The sequence below is a fragment of the Pseudorca crassidens genome, chromosome 21 (assembly GCF_039906515.1).
Source record: "Pseudorca crassidens isolate mPseCra1 chromosome 21, mPseCra1.hap1, whole genome shotgun sequence".
NCBI lineage: Eukaryota > Metazoa > Chordata > Mammalia > Artiodactyla > Delphinidae > Pseudorca > Pseudorca crassidens.
In genome coordinates this window covers 24,206,004-24,230,975 of record NC_090316.1, presented here as the reverse complement: position 1 = coordinate 24,230,975, position 24,972 = coordinate 24,206,004, and the positions used below count along the sequence as shown (strand labels likewise).

At 38.1% G+C, this 24,972-nt stretch overlaps 1 protein-coding gene across 22 annotated transcripts in view; it reads right to left on the bottom strand.

Annotated features, from left to right (window-relative positions):
* Positions 1-24,972, bottom strand: part of SORBS2 (sorbin and SH3 domain containing 2) — a 138,032-nt gene that overhangs the window by 60,461 nt on the left and 52,599 nt on the right. For 14 of the 22 annotated variants that reach the window (XM_067721624.1, XM_067721625.1, XM_067721627.1 and 11 more), the window contains 4 exons: positions 10,430-10,568; positions 6,613-6,785; positions 1,448-1,514; positions 719-763 (listed from right to left, as the gene is read on the bottom strand). In XM_067721624.1, the coding sequence (XP_067577725.1) occupies positions 719-763; positions 1,448-1,514; positions 6,613-6,785; positions 10,430-10,568 (424 nt within the window). Of the gene's footprint in view, positions 1-718; positions 764-1,447; positions 1,515-5,816; positions 6,188-6,612; positions 6,786-10,429; positions 10,569-24,972 lie in introns of those variants that run through there. The other 8 variants (XM_067721642.1, XM_067721630.1, XM_067721646.1 and 5 more) reach the window with 5 other exon arrangements.

Here is a 24,972-nt window from a genome sequence, read left to right as displayed (position 1 = left end):
CTACAGAAGGCAATAACAGGCACTGTGCAATCGTCCTGAGCCTGGGGCCGGGAAGTGACAGGCGGCCCTGTGTGGGGTCCCCTGATGTGACATTTAGGAGAAAGCGATGATGGAAACATTTTTCAGGGGTCCCTCACTCCAGCCTGCAACCATTTCACAAGATACCAACTCACTCAAGTTCAAGTGGAAATGCCCAGAATTGAAGTCGTTCCATTATGACCGCTGGCAACTCTGAGTCAGAAAAGTGGTCCAGCAAACTGGGATGTTTAAAAATCCTTCAATAAATGATTGCATTTGGAGCAAAAGCATGGACAGGGTCACAAAATACCTTGCTTGACTTGTTTTTGGTGAAGTGTATCTGAAAGATCTTACGCAATTGTAATCATTCTCTGTACTGATAAAAGGAGATCTTTATCTTATTTTGTACCCCCTGTTACAGTATGTTCTTTCCTGCTGTCCTTCACACTTTGGTTAAACATTCCTGAAGCCGAGAATAAACTAACAGTGGGGATGAAGGAGATAAAATAGTATTAGTTCTCATTTCCATGAGAAAAGATCAAATCTTTCGTTATACATGCTGAGAAAAGAAAAAAAAGCATCTTCCTAATTGTAGAGACTGAAATCGTGCACTCAGAGTGGTAAAAAAAAATGACTGGGAAGTTCTTCCAAGCATGGGAGGACACAGTGTAGTCATGGCAAGCAAGGAAACCCATCCTACCTGCATTATATGTATAAGGAGTATTATACATGTCTGTGTCATCATCTAGAAAATGAAACATAAATATTATGGTAATACAGATTGGTCACCACATCCTAACAAGATAGCAGAACTTCAGAGAAACAACAGATTTGTTAGAAAACCAACACATTTTGCCTAGTTCATAAAACCATTTTTAAATTTTCAAATATTATGGGGGTTTTTTTTTCTGTTGTTTTTTGTTTTTTTGTTTTGCTGGGACTTTGCAAATTGACTTCTCTGGGCTGTTAACAGGTTTGCTCTGCTGCCCACTTCACAGCATAGAGATATCAGTCCCTCTTCCTCCTTTCTGCCTGTCCTGGATCATGAATTTCCTTTAGTAAGTGCTTTAAAGATCCCTTGTCAACTCAGTGAAACCCAGCTACAGTCACTGTCTTGATATGGGGCAGATGCACGTGGACAGAGGAATAATGTGTCTCTTTAAGCAGATAATACGCCAGGCCAGTTTATACTGTGGATAGGGAAGGATGAAGGGTCACCTTCTAAGAGGCTTCCTGGCAACTCAGGGGTGAAGCAGCAGTGCGGGTGTCTGGGTGTTGAGGGGTGATCTAAGAATAAGGAGGAGTGTTGAAAAGAAGGAAGGGCCATGAAGTCTGCTGGGGTCTTGACAGTTTGTGTGAACCAAAACTACACAAAAGAGTATACATCCCTCAGCCCACAAGGACCTGATCAGAAAACAGAACTACATACCCGGCTTGTGCACCATGTGGATTTGCTTAAACATGGTCTTGTACCAGTCCTTTGGCCTGTCAACTGTCTGTAAAAGAAAATGTCCAACAGTTACAAAACTGGTTCCAAATAAACATTGTTCCTCTTTGTATATTATATCTTTTTAAATAGAAGATTTCTGTTCTGACTCTTTACTGTGTCATGATGACATAGTAATTTATCCAGGGATACATGCCATTTGTAAATACATTACCCTTTGTTTGAGTGGAGGCTGAGTTGGAATGTTATACGCTATGGTTTTATTTCTTCCAGGTCACAGCTGTGCCCAGCCCTAGGTAGTTGATATTTGTGCAAGCTTATTTATATAAAATTAACTGAATAAAAGTTATAGTGTTATAATTGTTTGCTTCGCTCCTTTTGGTGATAATTATCATTATCCATAATAACTTGTTAGTATACTGGTCAAGACATTATTTTAAAAATTAACTAGGGAATATTTTGGACTCGAATTGTATTCTGATCATCGGCTTAGAATTAGAGAACTAAAAATTTGGTATTTACTAGTCTAAGTTACTAAAATACTGGCTATAGTAAACAATCTAGTGTCCTAGAGCAAGTCACAAAATATAGACATTGTTTCAAGATTTCTTTAACATGATAATAAAATGTTGGCAACATTTGCTGTGCTAAACTGTAAGTTCCTTAAAAGCAGAAGCTCCTTATCCACCCCGCTTTTGACATAATATAAACAGTAGGCTGCAGTGGAAAGCTGAGCTTAATGTCAGATCAACCTAGATTCAAATCTTGGTTCCTTTCATTACTGTTTAATACTTCCAAGCAATAAGAATTTGAGCAAGTGAGGTAACCTTTTAGGGCCTCAGTTTTCTCTTCTCTAAGATGAAATAATTATATCCACAGTGTAGAATTGTTATGGAAATTGAAAGAGACAGTGTATACAAAAAGACCTAGAACAATGCCTAGAATATAAGAAATGCTCAATAAATCATAACAGTAGGAAACCTCAGATATTTACAGAATAAAACAATGAATGAATCCAGGTTATTGGATGGAAGTCTACCTAATCGTATACTGTGAAAGTGGACATATGCCTTTATAATCATAATTCAAGATTTTGCTTGGAGTGTCTTCATTTTAACTCTTCCAGGGTTATTCTGGTAGGAAACTTGACCATTCTGTATATAGTGACTAAATATACAGATTTTTCGAGGCAGTTCTCTTCACAGAAAATATTCTGTTAGGAAGGCCACAAAAATATTCTTGTATTTGTTAGACTGAGCTTTGGTGTAGATTTTATATCCTGATTTTTCTTTCCAATGTGGTCATCGTGTTTTCCATCTGGAAATTGAGGGTTTTGTGCTATATCTAGACTTATTTTGATCTCTAAGAATATATGATTCTGGTAATCACCACAAATACAGAGTAACATCAAGGGCTAATTGACTTTGTTGGGAATCACTTCTTCACTCATTCTAGGCTCTTTCTACAATGGAAATATTGAGTGGATCACTGGTGGACTTTATACTCAAATGGTGGCTGTTATTTGCTGGGCTAAACAAAGTAGATGAACATGTATCTTTAAGGGACACTTATTTTCATAAAAGATGGATTTGTCTTTCATTAAGCTTTAATTCCTTTGCAGTCTTTAGCAATAAAATATAAGACATAACTTTGTGTAAAAATGTTTCCCAGCCATACCTGGACACAACCAATGGCAACGAGGAAGCTGAATAAGTGAGTTATATCGCTGTATATGGCAATGCATCCTGACAGACAGGAGTTTTTCCTTCACTTGCTGGAGGGCACATATCTGGCGGGATCTCTGTTGTGCCATCTGCTAGCTTTATATGGTGAGCACAGAGATGCCAGGAAATGCCCAAGTTGCTTGGCAAAGAGGAATGTGAAACTGGTAAATGGGAATACTAAAACTCTATGTCCCTTTCTAAAAGAAGTCCTCTAAGCATTTAAAGTCCCTTTTAGAAATGCCACCATGTAGGTTGTTATGGCAAACATTGAGATTAGGTAAACGGAAGTGTACTCAAATTTCCGGAAGTTTACTTGTGTATTTGTTCTTCAAAATGATTTTGCATGGGCAGTAACTACTAGTAAATCACTGTTTGGTTGTTTTCTATAACTTGGCTGAATAAACCTGAAATTTTACACTCCTGTAATTTACAAAACATCAGAACTCTACATTGATTTATCGTGCAGAGATTTCCAAAAAGGGAAAAGACACATATTTTCTACAGTTTTGGTGATAATTATCATTATCCATAATAATTTGTTAGTGAGTATAGTGTTCAAGACATTATTTTAAAAATTAACTAGGGAATATTTTGGACTCGAATTGTATTCTGATCATCAGCTTAGAATTAGAGAAATAAAAATTTGGTATTTACTAGTCTAAGTTACTAAAATACTGGCTATAGTAAACAATCTAGTGTCCTAGAGCAAGTCACAAAATATAGATATTGTTTCAAAATTTCTTTAACGTGATAATAAAATGTTGGCAACATTTGCTGTACTAAACTGTAAGTTCCTTAAAAGCAGAAGCTCCTTATCCACCCCGCTTTTGACATAATATAAACAGTAGGCTGCAGTGGAAAGCTGAGATTAATGTCAGATCAACCTAGATTCAAATCTTGGTTCCTTTCATTACTGTTTAATACTTCCAAGCAATAAGAATGTACACCAGTATACATTATTCTATTCTATTTTTGCCCCTTTCCAGCTTGGAAAAGACTCAAACGGTGTTATATTTGAACTAGAAGGAAAGAATCTTACATTTCACTTAACTACTCGCCTTAATTACACAGTCTCGTGGGATCTGAACCCTAGCGGTTTTGGTTGTTGTTGTTTTTAAGGATGGCAGTAAAAGGCTAACATAGACGTCCCAGGTTGCGTGAGAGAGGGCAGTCTGGGAGCTGCTTCCCTTTCTTCAGCTAGCTCAAAGGTACATTTGGTTAATTCTTGGCTTTTTAGAGTTTCCATGTTACTTTTTGAAATTCTGTTTCCTTGGTCTATGCTGGTTGTCTAAAATGAGACCCTGAGATGATACACTGGGACAGTCTGCCTTTGGTGTGTACACTGAGCAGAAAGCCCCTGTGAAGCAATGTAAGTCTGACAATCATTACTTTCTATGCGGATGAGAAAGAAAAACAGCCTTGGAGATTCTTGGCCTGCCGTGGCTCAGACATGGCGAGACTCCACATTTATAAACACAGCTATACTTGGGGATGTGCTCTGTGGGGCTGACAGATAAGAAATGTGAATGACTCTTCAGACCTGTACCTTCTCTGCAAACTTTGAACAGTCTACATAAGAGCACAGCTGTACATAAAAATGCTGGTTCCTTATAAGGAACTTCTGAGTTGCTTATATTTTTATTTTCTCTTTTATAGAGGGGGAACTTGCATTGAATGTCTAGTATCTGCATTTGTTTATGCCTATCTAAACATGCTTTTGATTTGGCAGTAGATTAAAAATATGTAAATTTTTAATATTTCTTGATTTTTCACTAACCATCTATAACATCTCAGTTTTTTCCTTTTAAAACGTAAAAAGCAAGGTCTTGCTATTTAAGAAAATTATATCTTACGGATAAAGACAGTTCCAGCTTTGCATGTCCATTTGTGTCTATCATATATTGACTTAAAAACATACCTAGAGGTCTCAGATAAAATCAGACAATCTATAACTACACAGAATCAGGGATCTCCTAATTTGTCAAGGGTCAAAAACAAAACCAGTGACATTATACCTGTCTGACACTGTATCCCTACGTTATTAGGAAAAGAAATTCAAATTAAACCATTTTGAGTCAGAAATCTTAAAACAGAAACAAACAACAGAGTGCCACCACCGGAAACATGCAGCCACCATAAGATTAAGAATGTTAGTCACAATCCCTGAACTCTTCCTGTCACTTAAATAGGACAATCATTGGTTCCAACAGAGATGTTTAGGACTTTATAATTAGTCACATTCAGCATCCCCAGAATCTAATGAGTCTAAAGCCCCAGCAACTGCTCTACAGATTTACTTTCTGGCTTCCAATTCTAATACAGATGCTTGGAATAATCAAGTTTCAACTCTCCTCTCCGAACACAGGATCCCCATGTGATGAATGCAAATCCAAGGAGACAAGAGACCCTCAGTCTTTGTCTTTCGTTCTTTCTGAGCGATTCTAATCGTCCCTGATCTCTTTTTCTGATCTCTTGCCGGTTCTTTTCCTCTCTCCACCCTTGTCTTTGGCCCCCCAGGTTTGCCTTCCAGGCCAGTAGCTCTCGGCACCAGCCCAGCCGCATACGTGGGTGTTGCAGACCGAGTGTATGCAGTCGGCGCTCCCTTCTCTCACCACCCCCAGTTTCACCTGCAGAGGTGCTGCCGCTCTCATCCTGGCGCCCCCAGTATTCCTTCGCGCAGGCCAGCACAGACCTCCTCTCCAAGTGGACTGGATCAGCAAGCAGCTGCCTGCCCAAGCTCAGCCTCTGCTGCTGCTGAACTTTGCCAGAAGGGGCTGCCCTGAAACACCGAGCAATGTTCTGGCAGAGTTTAAAGACTTAAAAAAAAAAAAACCCAAACACTTTCACTTATCGCCCCGGAGAGCTCTCAGCAGGCACAGCTGACGAGGGACACTAAAACGTGATGTGTATTTTCCTCAGACAGTTTTTCCTTTCCACGACATGAACTCCCTTCCCTCCAATCATCTCGCTGCCCAACACCCAATTCACGGCTCCCAGTCTCCTGGTGGTAACACATCCATCTCAAGAAACAAATCACCGGTTTATTCGCAATGCACATGGGAATTCAGTGCAGCCAAAGAATTCACATCTTCTTCTTTCTTCTCTTTTCTCCTTCTATTACCCCAACACTCCATGGAAAAGGTAAAACCAGACAAAGCCTACTTTTATCGTTTAACAGAATCACAATTTTCGTGATTTTTTTTTTCGTGATTTTTAATTGAAATGGAAAAACAGATTGGGTCATTATCTTCAATCGACAGTTCCCTTTCTCTGCCACACACAGCATAATATTCATGAGAACTCAGATGGCACGGAGGGCAATCCTCATTATATAAGAGCATAGGAATGCACAAAGCCATTGACAATCCATCCTTTGTGGAGCCTGTGCACAGCCCCGGAGCAAGGCGCGCTGGCATTTCCTACCGTTCTAATTGCCGTGGGGATTCCGGATTCATCCACCGGCCCGATCCCCGGGTAGTGCGGCGCTTTGATGACTGTCACTCTCTTCTCCTCCTCTGAGGATCTGTACAGTGGTATTGAGCTGCCCATGCTGCCGTCCAGAGACTGTGCATGCTGGGGGTATGTCTCTGAGGAATCTGTGGAGAAAATTTGGTGAAATATACTTGATGCGCGAGGAATCAAATTAATGGAGCCTCATGCCTACCGTAATATAATATATTTAATTACATGTAATTACGTATAATTACGTAGTTATATGTAAATATATAATACTATATTATATTTATAAATAAATATAAAGTGTATTTCCATCACTATATCTTTTAACTCATTGACCTTAAATTTGAGCCACTCATTGTTAACATGTGGGTATATATTGAATAGACCTCTAACAACAAGATCATCATCATTCAGTGTTGAGGGGAAGGAGAAGAATAATATTTGTTGAAAGACCATGCGGCCCCGTGGCAGCCACTGTGTTAAGAAAGCATTGTACATGCATTACTTCTTTTTTTTTTTTTTTTTTTTTTTTTTTGCTGTACGCGGACCTCTCACTGTTGTGGCCTCTCCCGTTGCGGAGCACAGGCTCCGGACGCGCAGGCTCAGCGGCCATGGCTCACGGGCCCAGCCGCTCCGCGGCATGTGGGATCCTCCCAGACCAGGGCACGAACCCGTGTCCCCTGCATCGGCAGGCGGACTCTCAACCACTGTGCCACCAGGGAAGCCCGCATTACTTCATTTTATGCTTCTAGTAATCTTGGGTGAGGGATCCATTTTATAAATGAGGGGGCAGAAGCTGAGACAAGTTTAGTAATTTCCTTCAGCTCATCATTTACATTACTATTATTTTGGTGAAACTGCTGACTACCATTATCTTGATGTACTAAAGTGTACTTTTAGGATGAAAAATATGACTATTGAGTCTATGACAGTGATTTTATAAAAATAAAGTGAAAACAAAAATCACATAAGGAAATCTTCACATCCAAACATATACTTGGATGTGAAGGCTTATGGGTAGAGAAATGATCATAAGCTATTAATATTAACGTTTATTTAAGACTCCATGACGGCCACTAAAGTAAAGTAGCTTCGCTTTTACTTTAAAGTAGCAAAAACCATGACTTCTCACCCCTTGGATGTGAAAATTGCACTAAGCATACATTGTGACTGAGATGTATCATGCTCTTCATGCCATCTTTGTTAATTTTTGGTATACTTTCATAAGAAACAGAGAGGACATAGGTGTACTCTGTATTCCACTTAGAGTTTACAGGTATTTATGAAAATCTACATTATCATGTATTTAGTACAATTGATAATATGACCTCCTGTTTTTCTACAACAAAGTTCAAAATTTTGCTGACCAAGTATGACTCTTGGTTTGTCAGATCTGTTAGTCAGGTCTCTTTTTATGTGCATATGGAAGAGTCCTTATGTCAGGGCAGCAGTCATTGTTTACGTATAGGTATAGATATAAATATAGATATAGACATCTAAAAAGATATGACTGTGTTTTTGTAGCAAATTTATACAAAATTTCATAAGATTTTTAAAAAATTTAACTCATCATTATAAGGATAAGTAGAGATAAGACCTTTGTAGACTAATATCCATTATAATATTTGTAACTGCTGTTACTATGACTGTGTTTTAGTTTGCAACAGAAAAGCATTTTCAGTCCATTTCTGATGAAGAATGAATAAGGCTAGGAATACAACTGCTTTACATGCCATTGTATGTAAACGTAGTATCTCTTCCAAGCAACTCTGAATTAAGACGCAAAGTGATATTTGACTCTGATTTTCCATTTAATTACAGAAAGGATTTGAGTGGGCAACCGTGATGCTAGTATTTCTATCAAACACTTTTTAAGCACTGAGTCTTTGCACGCCCTAGCCTAAACAAACAGTGTTAACTCTCTTCATATGTGGGTCATAAGATTCTATGAACTTACAGCTTACAAGTTAGCGTTTTATTTTATTATGCTCTTATATGGTCTACTAACTCTCAGTTTTGCAGCTTTGTCCTCAACTTTATAAAGTTCCTCTAGGGCAGAACAGATTTGTATATATTCCTCAGGACCTATCTCAGCACCGGCCAACTGGAATTTGTTCAGTATTTATCTACAGAATTTCTTTCTCTGTAGTATAGTTTATATGTAAAATCCACCCATTGATATGTTCTAATATAAAAGCCTGTCCATACTTAAGTATTTATATATTTTGTTTGTTGGGGTGGGAGGGACAAAACTGTGTTCATTAAGGCAGGCAAAGGGGACAGAGTCCAACTTTGCTAATAATTATTTGGAAAAATATTATGGCTAGGATAATTTGTAGAGTTTTACTATAGATGTGTAATCATGCATAGCTCCATAAAGAATCTAGATATAATGGACTCCTGTTATAATACTACACCAGGGACTGATTATATAAGGGCAGTATTTTGGCACAAAGATGTTCTACTCTCTTATACTGTAAAGGGACATCATTATAAGATTCACAGATGATCCCAGGAGCAGCCTTAGAGAAGGTGCGAGTATATTTAGACATTTCTTTGAGTCTCATGGCTACATGTAAGTCTTATAGTTAGAGAGGTTTTGTTGGCCATAGAAGTTGAATTCCACAATCCATAGGCTGGGTGTTCCTGGGTAAACTAATAGCCTCATCTTATTTCCATACAGTGTCGGGGAAGAGAAGGCGCTGTCTGCTGTCAGTGAGGACATGGGAGTTAAAGCCCTGTGTTCTAGTTTCTTTCTCTCTGCTGGTTGGTGGTGGCCAGAGGATCGGTCTCCTGCTTTTCTGAGAGGTATGTTGTGGTCACGTGGTCCTGCGCCGTCTTCACTGTTTCTTGCTGCCCTGCAATCCTTCTAGTTGCTCAACATGGAACGTTTCTCCGCTTGAATTCAGATGATCGTTCGATTTGGTCTGTTTTTCAATGTTTGTTTGGTTGGGTTTTTTTGCATTTTTAAAAACTAAGAAATATTTATTACATTATTTTCTAAATTGTCCTAATATATTTTGCTGCATAAAAATATTTCTAACATTATATAGCACAGCTTCTTTTCCAGGAAGCTTTAAAGAGTTCATAAGCGCCATGAAATCGTATGTTTAAAAATTTATACGAATGTTCTAATGTTCATTTTTCTGAGTGGGAGGAGAGCTCTGTCTTTCATTTAGTTCTTAATTCCCAAAGGATTAAGAACTGTCTTTCTATAAAATTCTGCATCGTTATTTAAAGGAACTCACATCCCTGACTGGTGGTCTTCTGGTCTCAGTTTGAATAGTAGTTTACTACTTTGGGAGGCAGCCTATCCCCTTGTTAAACTGTTTTAACTGTTAAATAGTTCTTCTTTATATATATTAAAAGAATTTTCTACAATGAAAGCTTTTCCACAAAAGAAAGGGCTCTCTCGAACATGGGTGGTATTTGCCACCCATGGAAATTCACTACATGAATGTTCTCCTGGTATATATGCACACTCCTCTCCCCAACTGGCCATCTTTTTCTTTCTGCCCCATCACCCCAAATATCTAATAGCCTTCTCCAGACTCAGATATAGATGGCAGTCATTGTCTTGGAATAGCCGGGTCCCCATTTTCTCCAGTGTTAAATCCTCTGCCTTTAATTCCTCCCCTAGGAGAGGCTCATTAAATAGTGGAGTATTGAATGTTTCTACTTCCTTTTCCAAAAATTACTTGGATGCTTTATATTTTTCTTGTTTGGTTTGTACCTGTTATATTGAAATTGTCATGAAAATCATGATTATCCGATGACTTACCAAGTGACCGGCCATGCTGCATGATAATGCTTGAATTGAGTGAGCCTGGTAGCGAGTAGGCAGAAGGGGAAAATGGCCTTTGATAGTAACTCAGCGGACTCACAGTGCCTCCAGAGTTTCCATTCAGCGTTATCTGGCTCTGAGAAAAGTGCAAAGACATCCTGTTAAAGCACACGGACCCCTGTAAACATCACTCCTTTAGATGACAATAATTGCTTCCATTCACATGACAGTAATCAGCTGTCCAGTATTTATTTACTAACTGATGTCGAGAAGGGCATGGAACTTTTTTTTTCAGTGTCTTCACTATCTTCTTTACTCTGAAAATCACTCTCTTTATATGTCAGAGGGCACAGGAGGTGATTAGGAGAATGGAAGCAGCTGACCAGTGGGCACATTGCTCTGCCAACAGTGATGTCCAAAGATATCAGAGGAGCCAGTATAAAGTAAACGTGGAGGGTGAATCTGCTCTAATGTCGTGACTTAAATCACACTGCTCTGGGTGTAGGATTTTAAAAGAACATTCTTTGACAAGAGGAAAGTGATCAGTTCTCAGACTTAATCAGGGAATCCTGTAGCGAATCAAGGTTTCCAGGGCAAGATGACTAACATAAGGAGGACAATTGTTTGGATTTATATATGTCATGAAGCAATCTATTCTGGAAGAATCAAATACCTGGTGAAGCATCAGAAAGTGGTGTTAACCCGCCGGCTTCTTCCTACTCATGTTTCATTTAGCACGTTATAGGCCTCTTTTTGGTTCCTTAATAATTTATTGTTTTGATTGCTTTATATTTGAGTATTTTCATATCCCCAGTGGTATTTCAAGATTCTTGTTGAAGATGGTTATATATATGCTTTTTAAACATATTTTTCTGTATAACATGCAACCTGGTGCTAATAGGATAGTAGATATTCAATAGATACATATTCTCATTGAATTGAATCAGCTCAGTTAGAGAGGTGGAGCTCACTATTAAGCATGCCTGTCTGTCCACAACATAGCACTGAGCATTGTGGAGATTGTATAATGCATGCAAATAAGATAAAACATTAGTAAGAGCATTTAGTTCAAACACCTTACAGCTGAATACACACAAAACACACACATGAGCATAGATAAAGAACCATAATTTGTGACCTTTATCTGCTTATTTTAAAACAAATTAAACTTCTCTCGTATAGGCCTGAAACATAGGTAGTCAATTAATTGCACATTTCCATGATTTTTCATTTTAAAGCAGATGTTTTCAAATAATGTAGAATTAATCTAGTTTCATTACTTTATAGCCATACCACACCTGTCCTAAAGTCAGTAAGCATATCATTACAATGATTGTGCTTAATGATGAACTACTGCTCTGAGCTGTTACAGAAATCATTGTTAGTAACCCCATCTTGAGGGTCATCTACCCTAGAGCACTGGCCATTCAGAGAAGTGTCACGCACTGATCTACCCAAATGCTTCAGAGTGCTTATATATCTTCGATGAATTATTCGAGACTATTTTTGCCTCCTTGCCCAAATCCAGTTTGGTTGATCTTTGTAAATATAATTTAAATATTATTGTTATAATTAATGTTAAAGGCAGGAGAATTCTCCTTAGTAAAAACTATCATGTTACTATGTAACTAAACTTAGGAAAGTTGCCCTGCCTCCTATTTTGATGGTTTCAATAACATTGGTTATGGGTTAAACAAAATAAAAGCTGCAGATAGATTTAGCCTTTCATCATGTTAAATCAATTAGGATTTTACTAATGAAATAATACTATTAGAATTTTAGAAAATACTTTATTATTATAGTGAAATAATTATTAGGAAAACCATCTCATGGAGAAGGTACGTGCAATTTAAACTGTTACTTGAAACTAAGTTCAGTTACAGTTGGCTCCACAAAGCTATATGTATGCCTCTCAGGCTCCTGAAGAGTCTTAGAAACAGTAAATTAAATAGGCTAGTACATAAATTAATACACTATCACTGCTTTGTATTTTTGAGTAAAGGCATTCCTTAGAGTTTTAAAAGTAAAGAACTATTGAAAGCATAGTAGAACATGGAGAGGCTCATGCCTGTTGCGCTCCAGGTACTAGTGGCAGGGGAGGTATTAGCTGTGGAAAAGGAGGTTCCTTCTGTAGCTAGTCTCTGAATGCAACATTTCAGGGGAAAGTTTTATACCCAGCGGTTGAATTAATACTGAAGCCCATCTAAAGTATTATTAAGTATTTAGTAAAGATACTAAAAAGTATCTTTTGTCTTCTGTAATTGCAACGTCTTGAAAAACATATAGTTTATAATATTTCTCCAGGCATGAAATTCACAGATTTATGACCTTGATGCAACATAAAAATTATGTAGCACAGCTAAAATTTTCTCTATGACAGTGCATATTTAGAACTTCATTATGAAATCAATTTTAGAAAAAAATTCCCTTTATTTTGCCTAAAGTTATATGCCTTTCAAATTGAAGCTATTATCTATACTTTATATGCAATAGAAAATCTGCGCCATAAAATTTTGAAACACTTTAGGCATTTATAAATCATTTATTAGGGACTGCTTGCCAAGTTGATATATTTAGATGAAATAAATATGTATGGGAAATATTTATATATTGTTCTAAATGGAAGACAAATTGTTGATATATAAAACAATAAATATTCATAAATTTCTATACTGGAGTGTCTTGGGAAAATAATTCCAACAAAATCATAGGGCTAAGTTTCTGCAATGTAGATTAAGGTTATTTGCATCTTTCACTCCTGTTGGATAGATGGGTTCAAAAGATGTAGCTGTTAATGAAAAGGGAGCAAGAAGAATTAACATCATACAGTGAGTAATCATGTATGTGACAAATAAGGAGATGTGAACTGTTCACACAGGGCACATTCATATGAATCTCTGAAGTAAACTGTTATCTACCAGGATTTAATACTGGATTAAAATTTTAGACTTTCTCTACTAGTCATCATCATATGTATACCTATCTAAATTTCTGAGAAAACTTCTTATTAAGGCAAATCACTGTACAACTCATTAGCTAGAGCAACACAGTGTAAACATAAGTGACTCTAAAATGAATGAAGAGAATATAATTGACCTTTTTAGCCCAAAATAGGTTTATGAGGATGAATGTAATGTATTTCCGTAACAGACTGTACGGGATCGGTTTAGATGGAATCAACATGTATGCAAATAAAAATGCTCGGCTGCAAAATCAGATGGCAGACAAGAAATTGGTCCTTTCGGTCTTTGGAGATCTGTTTAAAAAATGATGGAGCATAGGAAAGAAGAATAATTACATGCATGATAGCAGGGATGGTTAAAGTGATGCCATCTGTCATGGCAGACTGCTGACCCAAGGCTGGGCAAGGTGTTTCAGAACAGTCAGTTTGTCAGAGTCAGCTATCTGCAGCTCATGTGGGGTGTCTGAGGAGTACTCCCTGGAGGAGCAGGAGGGGTGCTCGCCCTGGGAGGTCTGTAGTGAGAGAGCCTGTGGCGTTGCTGTGGATAAGGCAGGCAGGAGCAAGAAGAAGGGGTTTGTAAAAACAATGCAAAAACGTCGGGGGTCTTTGCAGGTGTGAAGGCCCCAAATCAGCAGGTGGTAGCAGGGTAAGTGATGCTGGGCTGGAGCCACCATCTGGTGAAAAAGTGGTTGGGTTAAAAGTTACCACAGAAGGAGGGCGTGAAGAAGAGGCTTCTGGTGGGGTTTGTCTGTGTGTTTGTGAAGCATTTACCTCCAGCACATTGGCGGTTAAGTTCTGGTTTCCGAGCTGAGTTTGAGGAAAAAATAATGAGAAGAGATATAAATGATCCAATTAATAAAAACACCTCTTTTTGCAATGTGGCAGAGAAGGCAAAGCATCGGTTTTATTTGCAAGCACTCTAAGGAAATATATTCAGAAGAATTAGGTGCCATCCACACAGTAGAGGAAAAGCATGAAAACATGCAGAAAAGGAGTCCAGTAAATGTTTTTTGGAAATAAGACCAGTTTTCACACAGCTTTAGTTTGGGGTGAGGGCTTAAGAGTGTTGGCGTAATGGAATTTTTTTTTTCTCCAAAGTTTTGGTTTTTGCACTTGTGACAACAGATTAATATCAAGTCATTCATTGGTTGGCAGAATTAGTTTTCCCTTCACCAGATTTCTCCCTACTGCCTCCTTGTTGGACAATGTCCCCCAAATATAAATCAGTTTGCCTCATGTTTTTCTGACTTTCAGATCTAGAGACTGATCAAATTAAAAACAACTAAATGGAGAGGGAATTTTGTTTCCTTTCCACTCATTGAATCTCTATTTTAACTTCACTATAAAATACTAAAGGAATTGAACTTTAAAATATCCTAGCAGTGCAAATAGTGGTACCTTTGTGTGAAAATGAAAAAAAAAACAAAAAAACAGCCACTGATGATGTTAGAGTATACCCTAGCTGGTTAGAACTACTGTCGGCTTAAAATCTTAGGTAAAGGAGAAAGAAACTGAAGGAGAGAGAAAAGGTTTAATACCTCCAAGGCTAAACATGGCGGAGGGGTAGTCTGTAAAAGGAAGAGAGCGGATGCCCCATTAAAGGTGTCATAGCTATCCATTTTCACCTTCATGATAGCTGACCACACAGGGCAAATATGATGATAAGTGAATTCATTCAACATGAGTGAATAAAACTCTGAAGCAAATTTTGTTTCTTATTCCTCACCCCCACCTCCAAAATAAAGGTTTTTTGAGTGTTCAGTATGGGGCCAGTTGTAGCATAGATAGCCAAAGTATTATAGGATATTAATACAAGGATGGGGAATGTATTAAAGAAAACTGTATAAACTTAAAAATCTTGCCTAGTAAAGATTTAAGTGATTCTTGGCCAGCCATCATCTTCCTAACAGTTGATGTCATGCAGGCTGTTGATCTCATAAAAAGTTATAATTAATTTTTGTCCTCAGAATTTTAATTGGAGAGTTTTAAAAAACCCATTATATAAAAAGGTCTCTTGGCCACAGATACCTTAAAAATCTGAGAGCTATTGATCCTTCTCTTAGGAAAAATGCACAAATTCATGTATGCATAAAATCTGCATCAACTTTAGGGGTTCATGGATACTTGAAAGCACATCTTTAATCTAACAGGTTAAGAAACTCCAACCCTGGATAAAAAGACAGATTTTTCTATTCTATTCTTATCTAGTGAGGTTTTGTTGTTGTTGTTTAAAGACACACATTTTAAATGTGATACTTTTATACTCATATGTGGGCTTTGCAAACTCAGGTGCTGACCCTGGGCCAGGAATGTATCCAGAACGTGCAAATCAGGCTAGGGGTTAGATAAGAGGGAATGACGGTCCAGTCTCTACGTCTGCATCTTTATTGCTGTCCCGATACAGGGAGGGGGAAGGGTAAGCTGGGACGACGTGAGAGAGTGGCATGGACATATATACACTACCAAATGTAAAACAGATAGCTAGTGGGAAGCGGCCGCATAGCACAGGGAGATCAGCTCGGTGCTTTGTGACCACCTAGGGGGGTGGGATAGGGAGGGTGGGAGGGAGACCCAAGAGGGAGGGGATATGGGGATATATGTATATGTATAGCTAATTCACTTTGTTATACAGCAGAAACTAACACACCATTGTAAAGCAATTATACTCCAATAAAGATGTTAGAAAATAAAAAAGAGGGAATGATGGAAACTGGTAGAAGGCAAAGGGCATGTTGCCCCAAGCCAGGCAAATTAAAAATTAACTCAGTGGCAACCAAACAAAGAATATCTATAGTTATAAACCCTTAGGCCGTATGTTTTTTGGCTCAGTAAATGTAGAATCTGGAGGTGGAAGGGGAATAGTTGGATGTGGAGCTTGGGGTACAGAGAAAGGGAGCAGAGTCTGGCAGGGCCAGGCTGAGGGTGAGGTGAGCAAGGCACTTATCTTGGGTGCAGAATTTAACGGAGTGACAAAAACTCAGTCATGGAGATAAACACTATTTTAATGCAATCTTATGAAAAAAAAATCAAAGTCAATACAAAAAAAATCCAAACTGAACAAAATATCAAAAATTTAAATAATGAACAGTGCCATGCCAGGTCATATTGAAGACTGAGGAAAAAGGAAAAATTTGTATCCTGGATTTTTAATGGAAGCAATAATATTATAATAAAATAATAATATTTTCAAAATTTGTTTTTTCCCAATCTCATTTTCAGTTGAGACAATAGCCATGCCTGACAAATTTCCCTTGGCCAACGATGATCTTAAACAATTTTTAACTAATTTAAGATGAAGTTAAAATTGTAATAAATTCTGTTTTGGTCAAAATAAAATATTGAAACTTAAAATAATGTTCAGTTTTGATACACTTACTTCTCAACTTTTCAGTATCTTTTAAACTGCTGAAATGTCCTAGAAAAAAATGACATACATACATAAAAACATACGTATATGGGGGAAATATTTTTCTTTCTGTCTCAGACTCTAATTGGCTTGACATGGCACTGTAGTCTGGGATCTTAACACTTCCCTCTTGAATGTCTTTAGTGGTTGAACTTCTAGGCCTCATTTCTCAAGAAACGTATGAAATATGTCTTAAATATCAAGTGAAAGGATGTGACAGGTTTTGTTCTCTACTTTTCAATAGAGCTGATAGTAATTTACTTGAAAAGAATATCTAGGAGAGAGTTATACAAAAATCAATCTTTATATTAAGAAATTATTTGTATCTTATTAGGTGTCATAATGGTATTTTCATTATCTTTTTCTCTTCATCCATTAGATAGAGGTACTAAAATTTCTACAAACCTAAGGATACCATACCTTATATTGGATTTAAACTACTACCAGGCTAATTGAGGTTGACAGTTGAAAACAAGTGACAAAATAATGAAAATTGCTGAAGCCTTGTGATGGGCTACTTAAAATGGGTTTTATTTTATAATTATCCATATCACTGTTAAGATTTACAATTTCCATGGTAACTTTAAAAGAAACAATTTAAGACTTTCTCTGAAAAAACAAGTTCGCTTTTACATACCACCCCATCTCCTTCTGTGATAATCACCCCCCTCTCTCACAGCCCTCCTGAGGGAAAGAGGAGGAAGCCCCTGGCTGCCATGTTTGTACCAGGCAAGCCCATTTTATTGTTTAGGAGGGGGAATAACTGAACTAAACTGGGCCAACGAGGCACTGCCTCTTTCCAGGGAATTTGAATTAAATGATACTGAATGCCCCAGTCAGGTAATCGTGTACCCCACAGTCCCAGATGCAAGTTCACACATAATCAGAGCCAGAGAATGTCATGGAAATCCACAGGCAACTTGGAGAGCTGAGAGGGCAGAAGCTAAGAGAATGTGGCTGACTTGCAGGGAGGCGAGACAGGAACTGGGTGGCCTCTAAGATGGACAAAGAGAGTAGCTAACTGGTCATTCCCCAGGCCCCCTAAGACCTGGCTTTACTGCCTGCATTTCATGATACAAAACTGCCCGGTAGCCTCAGAATAAAAACCCTTTTTCCCAGAGGTCTTAGCCTATAGTCCCTACCCACAACCTGGGTGACAAGTGATCTAAGATGGTCACACAGATTTGGGCACATTGATGGAGTGTGTTGTCTGGATCAGGGGAGTGAATATTTCCACTGTGCTACTCAGATCAGGAATATGATTTTGACTCCAAGAAGGTGTCACATCTTAAGAACATTGCCAGAACATGGGGTTCAAGTGTCAGATTATATCAGAAACTAAAGGCACTTGAACCTCCTGGTTGAGCTGTGGGTCTAGAGTCAGACAGACGTGACAAGTTGTCTACCTTCCCTTGGCCTCAGTTTCCTCATGTGTAAAAATGCAGACATTAATAAAACCCAACTCCTAAAGCCTGTGAAAATTAAATGAGAAAATGTATGTAAAGTGCTAGTTCAGCATTTTGTGTGTTGTAATAGCTCTCAATAAATGAGAGCCATTTTTAAAAAATTAAAATGCTTGGAAGGCATAGGAATTCTTTGCCCAAAGCAAAGAGCAGGGTAGAGAGAAGAGTAATGTGAAAAGGGAGACAACTTCATCTCTTTTGCTTCCTGTTGATGAAGTACAGAAGTTAAGGAAGGCAGAGTGCCTCAATAAGAGAAATACTTTCTAATACTTAGATCTGAGAATTGCCCAAGCCTTGACTAGCTGTTCCTACACTAACTGAGCTCTCCATACCTACGTGTATTCAAGAAGAGGCAGGCTGCTCTTCTATTTGGAGGTGTTATAGAGGGGCTCCTAGGTGATTTCTAAATTCATACTGGAATCCCAAATATTCTCGACTGTTCAATCATTTAAACACACACACACACACACACACACACACACACACACACACACGTACGTCAGGTGGAGGATTTGCCATAGACCTGATCAATTGATCTCATAACAAACCCATAAAAAAGAAGTCATGAGATATTGGCTGGCCATCCTAATAGAACACGTGAGTGATTAGAGCTGGTGCTGCTGGGACTGGTCCAGAAGGCACACTCTGTATTCTACACCCTTTCTATCATCCCACACTGCTGACATTTATCATGATTCAGCCTTCCTTAAAACTTCTACATCTTGATCCCATGGAGCAAAAGAGATGAGTTTTCTCCTTTGTCTACATGACACTGAGACAAAGTCCCCTCTGAGTCCCCAGCATATGTGCAGGAGGAGTGTGAAAGTGAGGCTTTGGCAAATGCTTGATGACATTATTTCGTAGTAGAAGGGCCAAGTTTATCCTCCTGAAGCAAAGGGCACAACACTAACAAATGCCAGAGAAAATGTCTGGGGTGTAGATTTTGCTGTCTTTCGAAGCTTCTGGTTTAGGCATTCACTTATCTGACACTGAGAACAATGTGACATTTTTAGCAACAGGATGTCTGTTCACACAGTGACAGAGGGTAACATACCTCATTTTGTGTTCTCTCTATATATAAATTTGTAGGAGGTAAATTAAAACATATGCAGCTTATAAAACAATATGTTGTATTATCAGATACAGAGAGAATTAAAATTCCTAATGGTAGGCTGCAGTTTTCTTCTTACACTAATGGTCAGACTTTAATGAAAACAGCAAAAGTATGTAAATGAAACTTCCAGAACACTAATGTTTCCTTTTCATCTCTCAGTGTAGAGCATTTTTGTTTCTTGGGACTGCTAATTTCTTGGGAGGATAATTCTTTATAATAGAGCATATATTTGGCTAATTCATGATGTGTAGCTGACAGCTCTTGGCATTTACTGAGACTTCTTGCAAGAATGTGGAATGTAAGTATTTAAAACGAAAAGGTCACCACCGTGAAAGGCCATTAGGTGGAAAATCAGACAAAAGTAAAGTGTATCACAATAGGCAAGATGTGCAAACATGTCTAGACACCGATCAGTGGATGAATGGATAAAGAAAATGTGGTATATACAGACAGTGGAAGATTATTCAGCTTTAGAGAAAGAAGGAAGTCCTGTCATATGAGACAACACGGGTGAACTTTGAGGGCATTATCCTAAGTGAAACAAGCCAGTCACAGAAGAAGAAATACTGCATGATTCCCCATATATGAGGGCTCTCAAATAGTCAGGCTCATAGAAGCAAAGAGTGGAAAGGTGGTTGCCATGGGTGGGGGAGATGGGGAGATGGGAGTTGCCGTTCACAGGTGGAGTTTCAGTTATGCAAGAAGATGACATGATTACATTCTAGAGATCTGTGGTACAACATCACGCCCATAGTTAACGGGACTCCATTGTACACTTTAAAATGTGCTAAGTGGGTAGATCTCATGTTAAATATTCTGACACAATTAAAAAAACTCAGAACTGCAACAGTTTTATGCCACCTTTTGAGAAAGTGTTATGAAAGACTATACACTGTCATCTCGGAACCAACTGTTGGTTGGATGAAACAAACTTTTATCTACCCATTCGAAGAATGTACTATTGAAAATAATATATTTCCTTTTCCCAATCAGATGCATAGTTTGGAAAAAGGATATTATTTTAAAATAACAACAGTTACTCCATAGTGAGAGATTATTATGTAGCAGGCAGTGTCTTATTCAAACCCCACAGCAATAGTGTGAGATGAATGCTATTATTATCCCCATTTTATAGATGAAGGAAGTGAGGCTCAGGGAAGGGGAATAACTAGATGAAAGGTCTTACATTAATAACCCCTTAAGGAGCTGATTGTCCAATTGTTCTCCTCCCAGTCTCTCTTAAACTCACAAGAAAGTTCCCCTCCCCACTTCTAGGTCAGCGGTAGGTTAGCAGACCTCATCTTACACATGTACTGTCAGCAGCATTTATGCAGTTAATCATCTCTCCTTGATATACTTTCCTCACTTTCCTGGATTTCCTCCTCCCTTGAACCTCCTTAGCTGATTCCTCCTCTTACTGTTGGGATGCCCTTGGGCTCAGTCCTTGGGCCTCCTCTTTTCTCTGTAGTCATGCTCTGGTCATCTCATTCAGTCTCATGGCTGCAAAACCATCTATAAGCCGATGGCTTAGATCTCCAACCTGGACCTTTCACCTGAACTCCAGACTCATATATCCAACTACATAGTGGACCTCTCCATGTGGATGTCTCATAGACACCTCAAACTTAACCATGTCCCAAATGGAACCTCTGATCTTCCCACAAAGCTGCTCTACTCACGGTTATCCAGTCTCAGTGCACAAAGCGTGGCAAATTCCATTTTTCCCCGTTGCAAAGATGCAAAACTTTGAAGTCAGTCTTGACTCTTCTCTTTCCCTTACCTCCAAAATGCAATCTGTCAGGAAGTCCTATTTACTCTACTTTCAAAATACATTCAGAATTCGATTTCTCACCACCTCCACTGTTTCCACCCTGCTCGGAGCCACCGCCATTCACTTAAGTTGTTGCCATAGCCGCCTACCTACCTGGCCTGCCGACTCTCCTTCTTGCCCTACTATAGTTTGTTCTCCACTGAGCTGCCAGAATGATTCTGTTAGAATATAAGTCAAATGATGACAGCCATAGCCTTAAAATCCCCCAATGACTCCCACTTATATTGAGAGTAAAAGTTGAAATCCTTGCAATGGCTTCTAGGAGCATCTGGCCTCTGGCCTCTGTTACCTCTGACTTAACTTCCTCTTACCTACACCTCACATAATTCCTCTCCTTCCCTATGACTCCCTTGCTGGTCCATGAGCAGTCCCAGAGTGCTTCAGCCTTAAAGCCTTTACACTAGATATTCCCTCTGCCTGGAATGTTCTTCCCCCTTCAAAGCTGTTCTATCGACTGCATGAAGACTCTTTGACTCTCCTATTTAACATGGACTCTGCTCCCCACATCCCTGCTCAGTGCTGCTTAGTTTATTTACATAATCTCCTTCTAATGTATGTAGTAATCTACTTATCTAAGTTTTTATTAATATTTGTCCCCTCGACCCTCAACAAGACTTTAATTATCAATGGTTTCAAATGCAGCTCTGTGACTAGAACAGACGACACATGCCCAATAAATATTTGTTGAACGAATAAAAGTGACAGCATCTCAAATCTTAACTTGTGGCATGGTGATTCCCTGAGGATTGTATTATGAAACCAACTGTCTCCAGTCAGCCTGGACGGTGACAAAGCCATAGGGAAGAAAGTTATCAACTTAAGTTTCCAAACATAATAAAATGATTTAGAAGAACCAAACTATGTCAGATGAGTGAACTGAGCTGTGAACGTGGTAGCATTTGCTCTGATTGCTCCTATACCTGCTTCCAGGGACACGTCCTGGGACACAAGTAAGTCTGTTGTCTGACACTAGCCCAGCCGTGTCTGTGGTGTCTCAGCTTGACTTTGCTCCCTACCTCATGGGATTGTGGAAGTTATTAATAAATGTGAATAAGTTGGAACAGCATCTGCATATAGTAAACTCTTAGTATTTGTTAGGTGCTATTGTTATTATTTCATAAGGGCTTTTAGAAAATACTACCTTTATTCAAAGAATTTACTCTAATGAATGAATTTTGCATATCATGATTAGCTGATGAAGGAAATGTTTTAGTAGAGGTATAGAAATACCCACTTGTCTTTTTAATCATCTAAGCTTAAGGTTTCTGCTTTATGGGTGTGGCAGGGAGGAGAGGATTTTGGTGTCAATCAGATGCCTGTTGAAGATTTTCTATAAAGCTTAAAAATATATCTCTTCAAGGATATGTCTTGAATGATCTTTAATAGCACAGCTACAGGAAATAGTATTATACAAATTATCTACTCAGGTATGAGTGTTTTCTAGACTCCCACTACTGCTGCAGTTGCTAGTGTATCTTTATAAATGGCTACCATTTACGCAGGGCTAGCTCTGTCCTAAGTAATTTACCTCTACTATCTCCCTACTCTTATCACAACCTAAGAATTAAGGATTAATTAATATTCTCATTTCTTTGTTCAGACTCATAGAGTAGTTAGGATGGTTGCCTCATCACATAGCCAGTGATAGAGCTTGGATTGAAATCTACAGTTTATCGTTAAAGCTTATTCTCTTAACATTACATCATTTTGTGGAAAAGCCAAGAAGACAAACACATTTCTCTTCTAACTAGATTAATAAATATCAGCAGAATGACACTATGGGAGAATTTTACGTATAAGTGAATAAAGATTTACTTCTTAATAGTCTGAGTACTAAAGATTGATTAATATACTTTCTGAAATTGTAAACTTAAAAAGGTAGAAATTGATCAAGTTTCAATGAAAATGATTATTGAACTACAAGAAAATAAACTCTGGTGGAATTAAGATGAATGTTTCTTGCCAAAGTGAATTGTAATGGACAATTATTTTAAGAGTTTTTACACATGTAAATAAAGTACAACCAAGGTACTCAAAGGTCTGGCATGAAAAATATTTCTTTAAAACTTAAAAGTACTTTGCAGTCTTAAGTGATAACCAATCATCAGTGATTTCTTATAAATACCTGAAAGGAAGAAACTGTTAAAACATTTTATTTCTGGATAAAAGATCTGTAGATATATATTTCTTTTTATGTAGATTTTTTTTAATTAAAAATACCTAGAAACTTATCGATGAATTTAGTATGGTTTTAAATAAGAAGATGGTTTCTTTCTCCTTTCCTGATTGCAAACTGACAAAGCATCGGATTACATAAGAAGCCCAAACCAAAGGAGTTAGGGTCTCTACAGAATGCTCTAAGAAGAGATTGGAAAGTGTAAGGTACCACTTGGCAGTCTGAGGACTGAGAGGCCGCAGCAACTGCAGGTTTTTGTCTCTCTGGCTGAAGAGGTATCTTTGCAGTCTCTGGAGAAAGCTCAGATGGCTGTTTGTGGCTTTCAGGATCGTGTCCTGAAAGGGGAGCTATCTGAATGGAAAGAGACGCTGTGTGTATCTCAGGCACTGGGTTAGGGGGTGGTGAGCAAGGCCTTTTACGAAATGATGGTACTTCAACAGATTTGGAAAACTGTGGAGGATTAAAGGGGATGCTACTTCCTGGATCCTGGTTATGGATTAGTTTCAATGTAGAGATTCTCCGAGTCTGAGAATCTTGCGTGTAGTCCTCTTGTAGAAATGGGGTACTCATGTCAGCTTTTGGTGGGGAACCTGTGCTGGAAGGTGGTGGTAGTGGATTAGTGATTTTTTGTGTATATGAAACAGTTGTGTTAGATTCTTCAGAATATACAATTGTCTGGCTGGACTCATCATTAGAATACATAGTTCCCTGAAGAGGTGTTTTGTTAGTAAAGAACTCTGTACAGGAGGGAATTTGTGTGTTAGTTACTAATTGGTCTAAAATGTCACCCTTTGTGTGACTGGTTATCAAGGAGCTACAAAAGCTCTCTTTTCTGGGTGGTGGAAGGGGTGCCTGGATTATCAAAACATCCGGAGAAAGAAATAATGTTGAAGGAAAAACAGAGAGAAAGTCAAAGTTAATCATTAAACCAGTGTTAACTCTACCCTTAAAGTAAAGCAACGTGATACCTTCTTATTATGCTATACATTTTGATGGCCAGATTGAATGATCATTTTTCCTTTGTTTAGAATGTGTTTTAATTTATTATCAATAGTTGCCCCCTGGAGGAAAATAGTTTTATAGAGAATAGAGAATACATTATAAAGTTTGTCTCCATCTACATTCTGGGAAATTAGGTTAAAAGTGAACATATGTTCTCTTGGCATATTTTTAGACCTTGAGGTGTATATATATATATATATATATATATATATATATATATATATATAGTATTTACTCACATTGTTTTGGTAACACTTTTCACGCCTGTAACACAATTTTACTAATCTCTCCAACACAGAGTTTCTTTAGTTAATATAATGAGCAGTTGTATAACTCATATTTATTGAGTAAATAATATATTGCTGACCTCATAACTTTGAAATCCAAATCATCAGCTGACAGTTTTTTAAGAATTAGAAAATATCCTAAAAATTATGTCAGAAACTGACCTGCTTTTTATCAGCTGAATTAGAAAAAATATTCAGAAACCTGTTTTGAACTTAAGACTTGTCTTCCATGTTGTAAATACAAGTCAATACGAATACAAAAGCAAAACCATATCAAAAATGAAACATATCAAAATATG